Genomic DNA, 15,233 nt, shown 5'->3' with positions numbered 1-15,233 from the left:
AACTCTAATTCCTTGGACAATATTCTCTATAATAAGTTTATTAGCAAAAGTGAAGCAGACATTAAAAACAACCCTAAAGCATTTTGGGGGTTGTAAAATCTAAGAACGCCAAGGCGAGAGTGCCGCCCTCAGTCTTTTTGAATGACAAGGAGGCTAACACACCTGCTGAGGTAGCCAATCTATTCGCAGAATTTTTCTCCTCCAATTATGTCTCGGATTCGAATGTGGCTTCTGCACGTTACCCTCTGTCAGATTCTGCCCTTAACTTAGGCGCACTGCATATTTCTGAAAGTGACGTAGAAGTAGCCATCTGTTCCATAAAGCACTCTTTTAAGTTGGATTCTGATGGCCTCTCAGGTGCTATGCTCAAACGTTGCCCATCGCTTGTTCAGCCATTAACAATATTGTTCTATAAATCTCTTTCGTCTGGTTACTTTATTGACGACTGGAAAAATGCTTTCATTACACCAATTTACAAAAGTGGGAACAAGAACGACGTTTCGAATTATAGGCCTATTTCCAAACTGGGCACTGTCCCAAAAGTTTTGGAATCAGTTGTCAAACAGAAGCTCAATTTCGCAGTGAAAAGTTTAATTTGCCCTTACTAGCACGGGTTTGTTAGTGGGAGGTCGACTGTCTCCAACCTTGCTACATTCATGGAGGACTGTGTTGCTGCGATGCAGTCCGATCTACAAGTGGACGCTGTGTACACAGACTTTTCGAAGGCGTTCGACAGAGTTTCGCATAAAGTCTTAATTAATAAGTTATCGCGATTGCGTTTTCACTCAACTTTTCTGGAATGGATTAATTCCTATCTGTCCGATAGGCGTTGCACAGTTGCTTTTGATAACATACTCTCCACTCCTTTTGTAGCTACGTCGGGTGTTCCCTAAGGCAGTATCTTGGGCCCTCTTTTATTTGTCTTATTCATAAATGATATTGGATCATGCTTCCAGTCCTCTAAATATTTATTATATGCTGATGATCTAAAGGTTTACTTAGTGATCAGAACCTCACAAGACCTTTTTGCTGCAAGCTGAGCTTAATAACCTGCGTTCTTGGTGCTCTCTTAATTCTTTATCTTTAAATGTTAGTAAATGTTCCTATTCCACTTTCACCAGAAAGCTTCTTACCGTTCAAACCAATTACAATATTGACCTAGTATAAATTCGCCTTGATTTAGACATAGAGAAGGACCGCGGCGAAAATCTGTATTCGCCAGTAATACCACCTTGTGTAAATTTGCCTTAAGCGCGAGTAACGCCAGTGCCTGCTGCTACAATAAACGCCTGTCACACGTTCAATATACATATATAGTGATACTTGGAACACGATTCATATTGATGGCTATATGCTCATACCAATTTACGTCACAGAATGGCCTTATAAGCAGGGTGGCCATAAATAGGGCAGCAGCAAGAAGGCGACTGCAAATTTTGTAGGGTCCCCTAGAATAACCTAACCTAACCTACCGTCACTACACACTCGACTTCAATATTCTTTTCCATTAAATAGTCACAAACTACATAAAAATAAATGAAATGCTTTATCCGCTTATTTGTTTCTTTGTACGTTCGGTGTTATGCAGAAATTTTGTTTGGCAAACTGCGTGCAATTGTTGTTGCAGCAAACTCGGAGAGAGCGAGTTTGGCGACTCTCACAGCAAACTAATTTTGTTTGGTCAAACTGCCATATACAAAAATTTTAAATTTTGCGCGTTATGTACATCTGAAATTCTCATTTCGTGTTGGCAATAGCCATGAAAACCATAATGAACGTGCAACCCTGTGCCAAACTCGACATAACCACCTCCGAGCAAACTAAGCAGCCGCCATTTAATTTGGCAAACAAAAGTTTGTCTGCATAACACCGACCTACGCTATGCGCTCAATATTTATTGACGGATCACGATCTAATAATATTCCCTCAATAAATATTGCGTTACAGATTTCAATAAATATTTTGATACAGAGGGATTGTCATTTAATAATGAGCATGTGACAGGCGCCCAAGGTATAACTCTCGTTATGACACATGTACTTTCCCGATAGTGTTCTTGCTGGGGTATGCGTACAATTCTCTTATTTTGAATACTTATTTAAATTTTGCCTGAATGCTCGAAAAGAAGAAGCATTTGACAGCAATTCTGTCGTTTTCGCGCCTCCTGTACGGCATTTTTCATCCTTCGCGGACAAAAAGTTTTCACACCACAGCAAAGTGCAAATTTGCTTGGCCAAATTGTAAATTTTCGACGAAAATCTATAAATCTGAACTAGAAAACTCTGTCAGCAGAAAGCAAGTTAAGTTTCCACATATTTTGCCAGTAGAATTCTTGCGAAGTGAAACAACAATGGCAAAATTTGCAAAGCCGGCGGGAGGGCAAAAATCTTTGGAAAATGTTAACGAAGAAGCGGTTGTCTCGTCGTCTAGTGGTTTCTTGAGTGGCGAGGAAGATGCTGTTGTTTCTCTCAAAGGAAAAGGACGTGGCCGTAAGGCCAAAAGGGAAGTGGTCAAAGAAGTGGAGGTCTTGCCGGCAACGGGAAAGTCAGTCAAGGTGGCAAAAGCTGGTGGTACGGGCCGAGGGCGAAAAAAAGTCGTAGCTGCAGAAGAGAAAGAACAAGCTACAACTTCAAATTCCGTAGAAGAAGCTGTAATAGAGAAAAAATCGGCAGCACCCAAACGTCGCGGAAGGAAAGCGGCTGAATCCGCTACGGTTGATAGCGAACCGGTGGCAGCGGAGAATTTGGATGCGGAAAGTGAGGTAGCAAAAGCACCAGCAAAGCGTGGGCGCAAAGCAGCAGCTACGAAGGTTGAACCAGCCGCAAGTGAAAGTAATGGTGTTGATAGTGCTCCGCCGGCGACGGTTAACAAGGGACGAGGTATGTACATTTGTAAATAATTATAAATCGACTGCTGAGTGGAAAATGTATTGAAAATGTGCTGATATAAAGCGTTTTTGTATCGGCAGCTAGGGCAGATAGGGCGTTTTTGAAACGAATTCTGAAATAGGGCATTCTTCAACCAAATTCTGAAATAGGGCGTACTTCAAAAGTTTTATGAGATAGGGCGTTTTGGAACTGACTGCCGAGGTAGGTCGATCTTCCACACAGCAGTAGAATTTGAATATTTTAAGAAGGATGAAATACATACAAAACATTTTTTTTAATTTTGAAAGGCCGGGGTAAAAAAGTTGCAGCTACAGCCGCCACAGCTATTAAAGAGACTACTGCAATACAATCGCTTACGGAGGAGCCTACCACTCTGCGAAAGCAAAATAAATCTACGAAAGAAATTGCAGTAGCTGAGGATCAACAAAACGGCGAAGTTCCAAAAGAGGCCGTAAAAGACACAAAAAAGAAAATAACTAAGGAATCGAAGGTGAAAGTAGAGCAAACTGACGCAAGTGATAGTAAAGCGCCAGGTTTGGACGAAAATAAACCAAGGTCTAGGGGTAGAGCTGTAAAAGAAGAACATGAGCAGGATCAACCTAGCGAGATACTAGAAAAATCTTTGGAAAAGCCGGTTAAAAAAGCTGCAAGTAAGCGCAAAGGCAATAAAAAAGAGTCAGTAATAGAAAACTTAGCTCAGGCTAATGAACTTGAATTGGATGTAAAAGCTGAGGAAGAAGTAAATCCAAGTCCCAAAAGTAACACGAAATTTCTTGCAACTTTAATGTGGTAAAATATTTGTATGCTTTTATATATATTTTTTACAGAAAAGTCTAAAAAGGAACCTAAAGAAAATAAAACAAAGGCAACCAAAATTAGGGCAAGAGCAGATAAAACACCCGAAAAGGAGGCCGGGGAACAATTGGAGAATAGTAAGTGGGCAAATATATAAATATTTTCTATATTTACACGCATATATCGCACGTATAATAATATAGAGATGTAACTTAAATTTAACGTCTTCTGGAGATTTCATTACGCAATTAATAAGTTTGATAGGTAGAATATTTTCGGTCTAACAGATAACCAAACTTCCCAACAATGGCGAAGATATGCGTCTTTCCTCATGTCTTTTTGTGTACCAACTGTATGAATTTATAAAACTTTAACTGCACACAAAAATTGTAATTTTGAAATACGTAGTTATATTATTAAACGAGCGATATGTATGCTCATATTTTTATATTTACACTGATCATCTTATTTGTAATTGTTCATATCATACATAATTTTATTCTTATAAATGTATAGTGGTTTAGTTAATAGAATACTTGTTTGGCGTTCTTTATAGATATAAAAGAAACAAGCAAGAAACCACAGGGGCGCAAGCGAGGTGCCACAAAAACTGATATTTCCGATGGTGTTGAAGAGGTCGATGGATCCAAACGTGAGTATTAATACTTGGCTGCTTTGCCGTGCTTGCCATTGTTGAATCCAGAGGAGAGCTGATAGGTATGAAGGTATAAACTGGTACGCTTTTCTGATTCAGCGATAAGATTTTCGTAGATTTCACGACAACCACACCTGCGATGGAATCAACAATAGCCCCGATGATTCCTGTTTAAAAAATAAAGTAATTTTTTTCTATCATAATTAGCGGCAAAAGCAAAGAAAACCGAAGGTGCTCTCATCAATTCCACCGTCACAAAATATAATTCCGAAGACTTTAAACTACCCCAAGGTGAAGAGGGCGCAGAGCGATTTAATTTAAAAATCTCAAGCTGGAATGTTGCGGGCTTGCGTTCTTGGTTGAAGAAAGACGGCTTAGCTTTCTTGGATTACGAATTACCAGATATTTTTTGCTTACAGGTTAGTCACACATCATTTCCCCTTTTGTTTTCATCAAGTTTTTTTTTTTTTCAAACCACAGGAAATCAAATGCACTACCGATCAACTGCCGGAGGAAGTTGCACGCATACCTGGTTATCACCCCTATTGGCTCTGCATGCCCGGTGGCTATGCAGGTGTTGCTATATACTCGAAGATAATGCCGATTAACGTTGAATATGGCATTGGAAACACAGAGTTTGATGCAGTTGGCCGCATAATTACAGCTGAATATGAGAAGTTCTTCTTAATCAATGTATATGTACCGAATTCGGGACGAAAGTTAGTTAATTTGGAGGCACGCATGCGCTGGGAAAAACTATTCCAAGAGTATATTAAACGTTTGGATATCATAAAGCCAGTCGTCATATGTGGCGATATGAACGTGTCGCATCAGGCAATTGACCTGGCAAACCCTAAAACTAATACTCGTAATGCCGGGTTCACGCAGGAGGAACGCGACAAAATGACTGAATTGTTAGCTCTCGGCTTCGTCGATACATTTAGGCACTTATATCCAGATCGCACAGCTGCTTACACATATTGGACTTACATGGCAAACGCACGGTCACGCAACGTTGGATGGCGTTTGGATTACTTTATCGTGTCTGAACGTTTCACTAAACGAGTAGTGGAGAACTGTATGCGCTCACAGGTGATGGGCAGTGACCATTGCCCAATTACATTATTTTTGAAAATGTAGAGGAGTTGGTATAGAAATCGACGAGCCTCTTTGCATTCTTTATAATCGTTAATGTTTCGGATCCATTTTTCTATATATTTTATTTCTAATTTTCTTTGTTATTATCATATTTAACGCATAACCAGTGCATATCCATGTCACGAAACTCATTCCATAAATGGCTTTCAAGTTAATGTATTTAAGTATCGTAACTTGTAATGCTGTAATTGTAGACTTTTCTGTACTAAATTATAAAAATAACTTTCTATGTGTATACGATTAGACCACTCAATTATTTTAAATCCTGATAAATAAAACTATTCATAAATAAGATATGTATGTGTAAACTAGTGCTTACAATTATTACACCGCCATAGTAAAGTGGTAAAGACTTCGACTCTGTCACTTCACGCTGCATATTAGAAGGCATCAAAAGCACCGTCTTTACAACAGGAACTCAAAAGGTGGATTGCGAATTATTTGAGTGGTCGACGGCCGTCAGTACCTTCTCGAAATAAAACGTCAGGATCAAGAAGGGTTAAACGGGAGTACCATAGGGTGAGACCCTGAATTTCCTCATTGAGGTCGCAGAGGCAGAGTTTCAGCTTTCTCGTATTACTCGGTCAGAAACATTACGGTTTGGATATTCTAAACGCGTAAATTCCTACTTATCCAGACTCCCTAACGTACCAAATGTGTGTTCTGCATTTGAAAGTTCCCCGCATGGCACTTCCCTAAGCCTACCCAATCAACGCCTTTCCACTACATTTGCTCCGTCCCTGTCGAAATACCAAGTTTGCTGGGAGTACCGTTTGTTGAGCTTGAAGAAAACGATCCCACGACAGTCGGCTCTACGTAACAGGAACAAGCCAGATTCATATCTGGCCAGGACTCTAGCATCCTTCCCCACAAAAATTGAAATATTAGCTGATTTAGGCAGGGCTAAGGAGCGTTGACAACAACATTGAATCACTTACCTAAATATATACATTAAAAGACAAATAAAACAAATCAATTTTTCAAATTTTTAGAAAATATTTACTTAATACATAAATAAGTACATATATATGTATGTATAAATAGTGGGTATAAAAATACTTTCTGTGCTTCTAATGTAAACAAATTAAGCTGTTGGTGCGTTAACAAAGGCACCAGCAAAAAGAATGTTCCTCTTATTCCAAATTGCATAGAAAAATGGACGGTCTGCTGTGAATTGCAGTGGCATGAGCATGCAACGCGTCATCATTATCATCGCTATAAGAACATTTAAAATTGAGAGCCATATTAGGTTGAATAAACCCATAATTTACCTGTTGCAGCAGCTGCCTCAGTGCCCTCTTCGTTCACTTCTATAACAGCTTTGTGGAATACATTGGATACTTGAAGACCCTCGGGCGACTGCAGCATGTTGTTAAACTCAGCCTCTTCACTGAAAATTTTGCTTATTCCAAGCTAAAAGCGAAGATTAAATCAATAAAAATAAAATGTATGTAGCAATAAAAAAAGATAGATTGCGATCTTGCAGCAAGCAATAAATGTGCACGCAGCAGTTCACTACCGCTTGTTTTTATTGTGCCGCCAGTAGCAATTGTATAGATAAAACAAGCAATTACGTCCAACAGCTTAGTTTAGCCAAATCGTAAATAAAAAATTTGGCATTTGGGTGATAAGTTAACGGAATGATAAGAAATACTTCTAGTGAGCAATTTGTTATTTTTAAAGTATTTTAACATTCTGGGCTTTTAATCACTTCAACATTTACGTTATGACCCCAAAACGACAGCTAACACAAGTTACCATAGCGATAGTGGCTCAACACAAAGCTCATGATATGAAGGAAATGGAAATGTTATGTAAATGGTTAATCCTATATCTTCACCTTTTTCAAAGTTTCGGTCAGTTCCACTTCGAATTCCACCTTAAATTTGGGGAACTGAACTACAACGTCCTCGCTGTAATCAAGATTCCCTGCTAAATCGACCAAATTTACTGACTTCAGCTTCTCGGCAAGAGATTTCAAGCCTTCGCGTTCATTAGGCAGCAGCACTAGCATGGAGAGATCCGAATTGTTGTACGGCATTTCGAGCGCCTGACAGTTCAATTCCTCAAAGAAGCCATAGCCGAATTTCGCCTTCTGATTCATGTATGGCAGTTTAATTGATTCTTCTTCGGATACCCAAAAGTCGTCTTCAGCAGTTTGTTCTTCATCGAATTTATGCGCCCATGAACCCTTGAAGTGTAGAGCATTCAACAACACAAGACGTGTTAATTCATTAATGGCCGAGGCGGACACAAGGTCTTTAATTTGGCCAGCAGTTTTGTCCTCCACCCAAGAATTTATGGCAGCAGCGGCGCTTTCACTTTCCGCGAAATTCAAGTTTTCTGCCTCTGCGTTATAACTCTCTTTCAGTGCCACTTCGTAATCGGGTTTGAACTGTTGCCCTTCCTGAACGTACACTTTGTTCGCAATTTTGAGCAACTCACTATCCTTATATTTTTCAAAAACGTGTTGGAAGGTTTCAGCAACTTCGGGATGAAAATTCGAAGCGAATTTCAGTCCTTCAGCGATTTGATCAGCCGTTTCACCGCTAGCACCGGCAAAAGCCAAAGCAGCACAAGTTTGTATGGAGAAAGGAGAGAAAACTATGTTCTGCTTGACGCCTCCTGCTGTCAACAGTTCGAATAATTCTACAGTAACGTTGGCACCTCCACGGGCAAATTGTAAATTGAAGTCGAACATTGTTAAAGTGTTTTGTTATGTCTTGGATTGGATTGAAAATGTAACAAAAGAATTTATAAATGGTTTTTGCACTGCACGAATATCTATGTAAAAATATAAGAGTGCGATACACTTTGAGCACAATCAATCTTCCCTTAGCTACTGCCACTGCTGGAATGCAATGTTACTCGCTTTCATTGCTAGTTTTACGTGTACCGATTCATGGCCTCAATACGACATGACTCATTTCCCGAAAAATGAGTTTATGTGTTTACGAAAAGTTTGCACATTACGCGTTTATCCGACAACTGAATGGGGCAGCGGGAAGATGGAGGCTCAACGCTGATAAAAACAATGCATACGGTCGTTATGAACTCCTCCGCAATGGCTCTCTTTCTTCGTCAATTTAATATTTCAATGTTTATATTTGTATATGTGGTTCATGTTTTTATAACACATTCCTCAGTGGAGTCCTGAGTGAAATCAAAGAGAAAATAGTCAGCGTTGCTGGGTAAACAAATTAAATCAGATTTTTAATTTACCAGCGAATTTAATAATAAAGCAGAATACACAAATATGTACATATGTATGTACAAAACGTTGAAAAGTGGTCAATTCAAGGCGTAGTCAATTGATACGCCCTTGGGTCAATTGAAACAAAAAAAAAATTTTTGCTTGCTGAATTTTTACAATAAACTGATCAGCTCAAATCTCCAATAAATTGAATGTATTTCTTTGTTTTGTTTTGCTAATCTTCTTGACAAACACTCAAATCTGTCAACCTTGTCATCAAAACAAAACGAGAAAATCAAAACTTGTGCACACCAGCAAAGAAATTATTTGCATTTGCAGGCAACGTGAAAATAAGCGATAGTATAACAATTTATTATAATGGTGGAACTAAAACCAAATAAATAAATTGGGCGAAGCAGAACAATTGAACAGAAGTAAACGAAATATTCGGAAATGGACCCCTGGATTTTCCTGTGCGTGATAGTGGTGCTGTATGGCGTTTGTTTTTTCATTGATCGCTTGTTCAAGGTGAGACACTTCCGGCTGCACTTTGCACTATTCATAAACAAATTAATATGGTAAATTTTCCATAGAGCTGTATGCACTATCCCTATGAGATATTTCTGAAAAATACGGGCTTGACGGTGCAGTTCATGCGTATACGCTGGCATACAACCGCGTTCAATCGTGCTATGCTGCGATGGGGAAACAACAGCGGTTGGATGCGAGTGTGGTTGACGCGCACTTACACGGTCGGCGTTTTAGTGGCATTATCATTGCTACCAATTGGAATTATTTTATTGTTCATAACAATATTTAATGAAGAAAATAACAGCGCACCACACAATGGCATTTCGCCTGTAGGAGGTGGCGTAAACAGGGAAAACTCTCAAAACAGTGTGCTAATACAAAACGCACCAAAAGTTCAAATACTATTACCTGGTGTGAATTTGCCGCTAGAGGAGGTTGGTTACTATGCGTTAACCCTCCTATTGTGCACAATGGTGCATGAATTCGGGCATGCCCTAGCAGCGGTGCAAGAGGATATACCAGTTATTGGTTTTGGCTTACAGGTAATCTTTGCTGTTCTGGCTAGAAATCATTAGTAATTTGTGTTTCTTTTAGTTATATCTTTGTTTGCCGTTTGCCTATACGGAGATCTCAACAGAGCATCTCAATGCATTGAAATGGTTCAAAAAATTACGAATAATATGCGCTGGTATTTGGCATAACTTCATCTTCGCTTGCTTTTGCTATATTCTTCTGTCTACGTTAAGCTATGTAGCGGCGCCATTTTATACTATTGATCATGGCGTTGTTGTAACAGAAATGTCGCGTAAATCACCGCTGCTTGGTTCGTCCGGAAAAGGTCTTATGGTTGGAGATATTGTTTCGCAAATAAACGATTGTGAAGTAAATACAGAGTCGGATTGGTATGAATGTCTTCAACGCTCATTACGTGGCACACGCCTTGGATACTGTGTTTCGCACGATTTTATACGTTACAATGACGAAAGCATCGAAATATCACATCATAGTGCGGATGGCATGCTTCAATGTTGTGATGAGCGCAATGAGAAACTGTGCTGCTTCGAATCAGTATCTGAAAGTCTAAATAATTTAGAAACTGTAGACCTAACAGATGCAGCAGAACACGCACAAATACCCCAACATGTTTGCCTGGACGTTCGACGCACCCTCGAAGATTCTAGTGGCTTCTGCAGCGGTATCAACAGCAAAAGCAGCAGTTCCAATGAAGGTAATTTTTGCCAAAGTGGCTTCTGTTTACGTCCCTTATTGCGCAACACAACCACGATTTTAACGTTTAAACGCACAACACGCAGCGCTAATAGCCCATCCAAAAAATTGCGGGACGTAATCTACATTGGGCATCCAGCTGATGTCTCTAGTACTGTGCGAATTTCACCATTTGTGCCTCGGCAGTCCTATATATCTCCACAATGGGGTGATACCTACGCTCTCTTCCTCAAATATAATGTGATCTTCAGCTTTGGGCAGGCGCTTTTAAACGCCATTCCATGCTTTGGTCTCGATGGCTATCACATTACAAGCACTATTGTGCATAGTTTTCTAGTCCAACGCATCGCAGAACGTCCAAAGCGCGATTTCATAGCACTGTTAGTTGCTAGTACTGGCACATTGCTTTTTGGCTCAGCGTTATTGAAAGTTCTATGGATGAGTTTGATGCGGTATATATATTAGTAAAAGATCAGGTGCTCTTTTCTTAACTTAAATCGTACTCTAAATATTTATTTTTAAAACGAATTTTAAGCTAAGCCGGATAATTGTTTGCTAAGGTTATAAATTTTATAATTTATAATTTTTCTACCAAACGGACGTAAGCTCCGTAATAATTAATTAGCAAAACGCTGTAAACTTTGATTATAAAAGATGTAGTTGCAGGTGCAAGTAGCGTGCATTAAATCTAGTTAACATTTTCGTGTAATGTACGCACGTTGAATTACGTACAAGTAATAATACATACATAAGTTAGATTAGAAACTTTTGTGGGTTGTCGCATATGGCACTAAATCGGAACTGCTGAATTACCAAATAATATGCACAAACATGCAAATAAACGAACATGTATTCAATCTATGAGTTTCGTTTCAATTATATGGATAAAAATATTTTGCCGTATGAATAAAAACTAAGCAATTGCTTCTTAAAATTTCAGCCCTTTTACTTCAATCTTGTTTGAATAAATCGAGTAAAAAGTCTGAAACTTTTTAGAAAAAGCAATTGCTTAGTATTTATTCAAATGGCCCGGACCCATTCATCTCCAAAAGTTCTTTCACCGCTTTTATTAACTAATTTTCCAAATTATTTTTTATATTTTTCTTATTGGATTTCTCACTATCGTTTGATACTACATTCGCAGTCTTCCCCTTGCCAGCTCCGCTCAAAACCAAACTCGTCTGCAGCTCAGTAAGGCTACGTCGTCCATATTGAATCATCATTTTGATAGCCAATTCATCTGTCTGGCCACTATGCGTCCGAAAGTCGTGGCGTGCCCAATCACGTAATTCCCGCTGGTTGGTTTTGTCGGGAACAAGCCTTATAGTACGGAAAATTTCGCGATACAACTTCAGCACCTCTTGGCGCAGCATAAACTGCGGGAAAATTTGTCACATGGTAAGATGTGATATTTTTTTCGTGTAAATATATGCATAAATACCTGCTTCAAATTTAAAGCCGTTTTTGCCAATTTAGTCATTGTTTTAATTAGAAAATATGAACAGGATTTCAAAAGCTTCGAGTTTGTGCATCTCTTATCTACATACCTCCAAAAACAGCTGTTTTCCTTTTGTTGTGCTACGCTTTTTCATTACTTTTCATCAGCTGTTAATAAATTAATCGATTATCCAAGAGTCTTGCGAAAATAGTCGACTTCACTTAATCGACTAACCGCTTCTTTTCGACTTTTTCGAATGGCTATTCGAATATAAAATTTCGGTTATATGGTGTTCACATGTGGCGATTTCCAGGCAATTTTAGAGGCGATTAGATGAATCAAAAGTTGGCTGCACCCGAACTTCATTGGAAGGGATTAGGGGGAAAAAAATAAAAATGATGGCGTGTAGAGGAGCTTTTTCCGATTCTAAAAGCGAAAACCTCAGAGCGCGGAGGCTTGTATTTAAAAAGTTATTAAATTTTAAATATTCACAATTCACCATACAAATTTTTTTGATTACATGGAAGTGTTGGAAATGAACACAGATGCTGGTGCTGCCAGATGATGAGAATACTAAACTAAAGTCGCGGATTTTTTATTGAAAATTTTCACTTTATATTGAATTTTATTTTACAAAAAAAGAGTCGCAGGCAAAGTATTGATTTTAATAAAAATGTTCATTACTTATCGAATTATCGATTTTAATACAAAAAGTAAGAGAAAAATAGCGCGAATTTGTATAAAAAAATTTTATAATTTATCGAACTATTGTTTTTTTTTAGTGCCGTAGGCGAAAATTTTTAATAAAAATAGCGTTATTTTTATTAAAAGTTTTCATTATTTGTCGAAGTATCAATTTTTATGAAAAAAGTGCGGCAGGCGAAAACTTTGAATAAAAAATTGCGTGATTTTTATAAAAACTTTTCATTACTTATCGAAGTATTGATTTTTATTAAAACAATTGATTTGCATAAAATCACGCAATTTTTTATTAATTAATTATTAAAATTTTCAAAGTTTTGTTTTTTTGTAAAGCGCCGCAGACGTACTCATTTATTCCCTTATATTATCGAGATCATTATGAAACAGAAGTAGATTGTTGAATGTCCCTTCTGTTAAGTGTACCGATTTCATTTTCGAACATCTGGTAGCTTCTTTCTATTCACCATTACAGCCATTTTGATTTGTTTACTTGTTTACTTTGTTGAAGACAAATAGTGAAATTATTAAACGTGTTTTATATTGTTAACAAAAAAAAAAAAAAACAAATACATACATTTAATGTATACAAAATACATGTGAACATTGCAAAGATGGTATCAAAATATAAGTGTTAAGTGCTCTTTTTATGTGAAAATTTGCTAGTTCAACTGCAAATAATTATCAACAAATTAGTTAAATACTATTACTAATAAAGTCAAAAGAGGTATAAATAATGTAAATATACACTCTAAAAAATGTTTGTTTAAATTTGTGCATATTAAGATAGGTAACCAGTTTCCTCTCTTAATGAATGCAAATCTAAACACTGTTTGCTTACTTTTACTTATCATATGTGTGGCGTAGAACAAATTTCAAATTTGTTTTTTGAGTTTTAAAGATTTATTGTTCACATTTTCGAAGTTTACACATAAAATGTTTAAAATTTCCTCTAAAAAATGTTCGTTTAAATTTACGCATATAAAAAGAGGTAACCAGTTTCCTCTCCTAGTGTGTGCAAAATTAAACCCTGTCTGTTTACATTTACATACCAAATTTGTCACGTACCGCACACAAGGGGTGGGTATTGTGGCTAAATTTATTATGATATAAGAAATTTTGATGGAAAAAATTTTATTTTCCATTTCTTGTGCGTCATTTTGTAAGAATTTTTCTTTTTTCTTGAGAGCTCTTTAAAGTTTAACTGCGAATGAAAACATTGTCCTAAAAATATGCAATGCATACTCACTTACTGTTGGTTTTTAGACTTTACAGCCTAAAAAAGTTTACCACTGATGTGTACTTAATAAGCATTCGAATATTTAATTTTCTTACTTCGAATTCGTTCCACCAAAATGAGCTACATGATAAAAATACAAGTTCAGTTAAATTTTCGTTATTCGAAGTATTAAAAAATGAGAAACCAGAAATCGACGAAAATGAATAAAAAAGTGTAAAAATTTCGTGAAATTATTTAATTTATTTATATCAAAATTTTTTTGTAAAATTTTGTATTACTTTTGAAAGTTAAGTGCATCTTTAACCGTTAATTTTTTCATGATTCAATGATCGGATCTAAACCAAATTACGAGACGACCCTTAAGGTACCATCTTTCCGGTAAAACAAATAATTATTGGAATCGGTTCACGAATAATTGATAACCTCCCCATTTTTGAAGCCGGTTTTAAATAGAATGAGTTCTCTGTAAATTTTATGTAAATAAAATGCAATTGATGATACTTTAAAAAATTTATTTATTTATTTCATACTGTAAATAAAACTTTCATAAATGTATTTTAAAGAGCGAATTTTCAGTATTTGCTGATGATATATATTTAGAAGTATAAACCCTTTCCCCCCAAAAATATATTCCTGCATGCGCCCCTGGCACTTAATATTTATTATTTGTAAAAAATATACTTTTACTTTCAAAATGTTTGTAATTTTAAACATTTCATGTGTATATTTTAAACAACTCATGTTCAAAATCAAATCTTGAACATCTTGTGCGTATACTTGAACAGATTCTGGTTGAAAAATAAACACTTTTCAGTAGTAGTTTTACATGTACTTTTAAGAGTGTATACGATTCTTAACATCCCCGCCAAGTTTCATGACAAAATTCGTGAAAGTTTTGTAAAAACACCCAAAAACCAATGTAATGTAAAGCCAACCCGGGATTAGTTGAAAGGCCGTTCACACCAGGCGATTTTTGGTTTCAACTAAAAGTTGCCTGTAAAATCGCCTCATGTGAACACCATATTATAAATAAATCTACGTTTTATGTGTTTTGATGGAAGTCATCTTTTATCAAATTGAATATGCCATTTGGGATTTACACCCCTATTCTGCAACTCTTTCGTATTCGGATTTTGCTACGAATCGTAGAAATAGTATGCTGCAATCCGAATCGTATTTTCGAACTTTCGAAATTCGTAACAATGGCATGCTTAAAAACGAGCGAGTAAGCTTTTTTGCGTAATTTTGTACGAAAACAATTCTGTGTCGGAGGCGAAATAAAAGATGTAAATCGATGTGTGTTTGCAAGAAATATTGGTGGTGTTCATTTAAACAGATAAATTTGCCTTTCGCATATACGTATATTTTTATCCACTGCTTTGTATAAATGAGCAAAAAAGAATATTTGT

General features: G+C 37.0%; 4 protein-coding genes across 4 annotated transcripts; 2 read left to right on the top strand and 2 right to left on the bottom strand.

Moving 5' to 3' along the window:
* Nucleotides 1-2,133: 2,133 nt before the first annotated feature.
* Nucleotides 2,134-6,481, top strand: LOC118744278 (recombination repair protein 1). The gene is made up of 6 exons (XM_036477178.1): nt 2,134-2,879; nt 3,176-3,646; nt 3,716-3,820; nt 4,240-4,335; nt 4,546-4,757; nt 4,819-6,481. The coding sequence occupies exons 1-6, from the start codon at nt 2,351-2,353 to the stop codon at nt 5,476-5,478; spliced, it is 2,073 nt and encodes a 690-aa protein (XP_036333071.1). The 5' UTR covers nt 2,134-2,350; the 3' UTR covers nt 5,479-6,481.
* A 29-nt stretch (nt 6,482-6,510) lies between these two features.
* LOC118744280 (serine protease inhibitor 42Dd) lies at nt 6,511-8,810 on the bottom strand. Its single transcript, XM_036477181.1, has 4 exons — nt 8,719-8,810; nt 7,337-8,649; nt 6,768-6,909; nt 6,511-6,711 (listed from the first exon to the last, which is right to left on the bottom strand). Exons 2-4 carry the CDS (start codon nt 8,195-8,197, stop codon nt 6,581-6,583), a joined length of 1,134 nt encoding a protein of 377 aa, XP_036333074.1. The 5' UTR covers nt 8,198-8,649; nt 8,719-8,810; the 3' UTR covers nt 6,511-6,580.
* Nucleotides 8,811-8,865: 55 nt separating this feature from the next.
* LOC118744279 (membrane-bound transcription factor site-2 protease) lies at nt 8,866-11,308 on the top strand. Its single transcript, XM_036477179.1, has 3 exons — nt 8,866-9,217; nt 9,283-9,762; nt 9,815-11,308. The coding sequence occupies exons 1-3, from the start codon at nt 9,143-9,145 to the stop codon at nt 10,910-10,912; spliced, it is 1,653 nt and encodes a 550-aa protein (XP_036333072.1). The 5' UTR covers nt 8,866-9,142; the 3' UTR covers nt 10,913-11,308.
* Nucleotides 11,309-11,485: 177 nt separating this feature from the next.
* On the bottom strand, nt 11,486-12,024 carry LOC118744281 (LYR motif-containing protein 2). Its single transcript, XM_036477182.1, has 2 exons — nt 11,889-12,024; nt 11,486-11,823 (listed from the first exon to the last, which is right to left on the bottom strand). The coding sequence occupies exons 1-2, from the start codon at nt 11,925-11,927 to the stop codon at nt 11,521-11,523; spliced, it is 342 nt and encodes a 113-aa protein (XP_036333075.1). The 5' UTR covers nt 11,928-12,024; the 3' UTR covers nt 11,486-11,520.
* Between the last annotated feature and the right edge of the window lie 3,209 nt (nt 12,025-15,233).

This window comes from Rhagoletis pomonella, unplaced genomic scaffold, assembly GCF_013731165.1.
Source record: "Rhagoletis pomonella isolate Grant_MI unplaced genomic scaffold, Rhpom_1.0 Rhpom_scaffold_00008, whole genome shotgun sequence".
NCBI classification, from domain to species: domain Eukaryota; kingdom Metazoa; phylum Arthropoda; class Insecta; order Diptera; family Tephritidae; genus Rhagoletis; species Rhagoletis pomonella.
Note: the sequence above shows the minus strand (reverse complement) of the source record. Positions and strands in the feature narration are given on the sequence as shown.

Excerpts from the sequence above, each read along its gene's own strand:
- LOC118744278 (XM_036477178.1), top strand. The coding sequence starts at position 2,351 with ATGGCAAAATTTGCAAAGCCGGCGGGAGGGCAAAAATCTTTGGAAAAT. Across the intron at positions 3,647-3,715 it reads AGTAAATCCAAGTCCCAAAA|AAAAGTCTAAAAAGGAACCT; the intron begins GTAACACGAAAT and ends TATTTTTTACAG. Across the intron at positions 3,821-4,239 it reads CGGGGAACAATTGGAGAATA|ATATAAAAGAAACAAGCAAG; the intron begins GTAAGTGGGCAA and ends CGTTCTTTATAG.
- LOC118744280 (XM_036477181.1), bottom strand. The coding sequence starts at position 8,197 with ATGTTCGACTTCAATTTACAATTTGCCCGTGGAGGTGCCAACGTTACT. Across the intron at positions 6,910-7,336 it reads TGACCGAAACTTTGAAAAAG|CTTGGAATAAGCAAAATTTT; the intron begins GTGAAGATATAG and ends CTTCGCTTTTAG. Across the intron at positions 6,712-6,767 it reads TGAGGCAGCTGCTGCAACAG|CGATGATAATGATGACGCGT; the intron begins GTAAATTATGGG and ends ATGTTCTTATAG.
- LOC118744279 (XM_036477179.1), top strand. The coding sequence starts at position 9,143 with ATGGACCCCTGGATTTTCCTGTGCGTGATAGTGGTGCTGTATGGCGTT. Across the intron at positions 9,218-9,282 it reads TCATTGATCGCTTGTTCAAG|AGCTGTATGCACTATCCCTA; the intron begins GTGAGACACTTC and ends AATTTTCCATAG. Across the intron at positions 9,763-9,814 it reads TTATTGGTTTTGGCTTACAG|TTATATCTTTGTTTGCCGTT; the intron begins GTAATCTTTGCT and ends TGTTTCTTTTAG.
- LOC118744281 (XM_036477182.1), bottom strand. The coding sequence starts at position 11,927 with ATGACTAAATTGGCAAAAACGGCTTTAAATTTGAAGCAG. Across the intron at positions 11,824-11,888 it reads CGGCTTTAAATTTGAAGCAG|TTTATGCTGCGCCAAGAGGT; the intron begins GTATTTATGCAT and ends ATTTTCCCGCAG.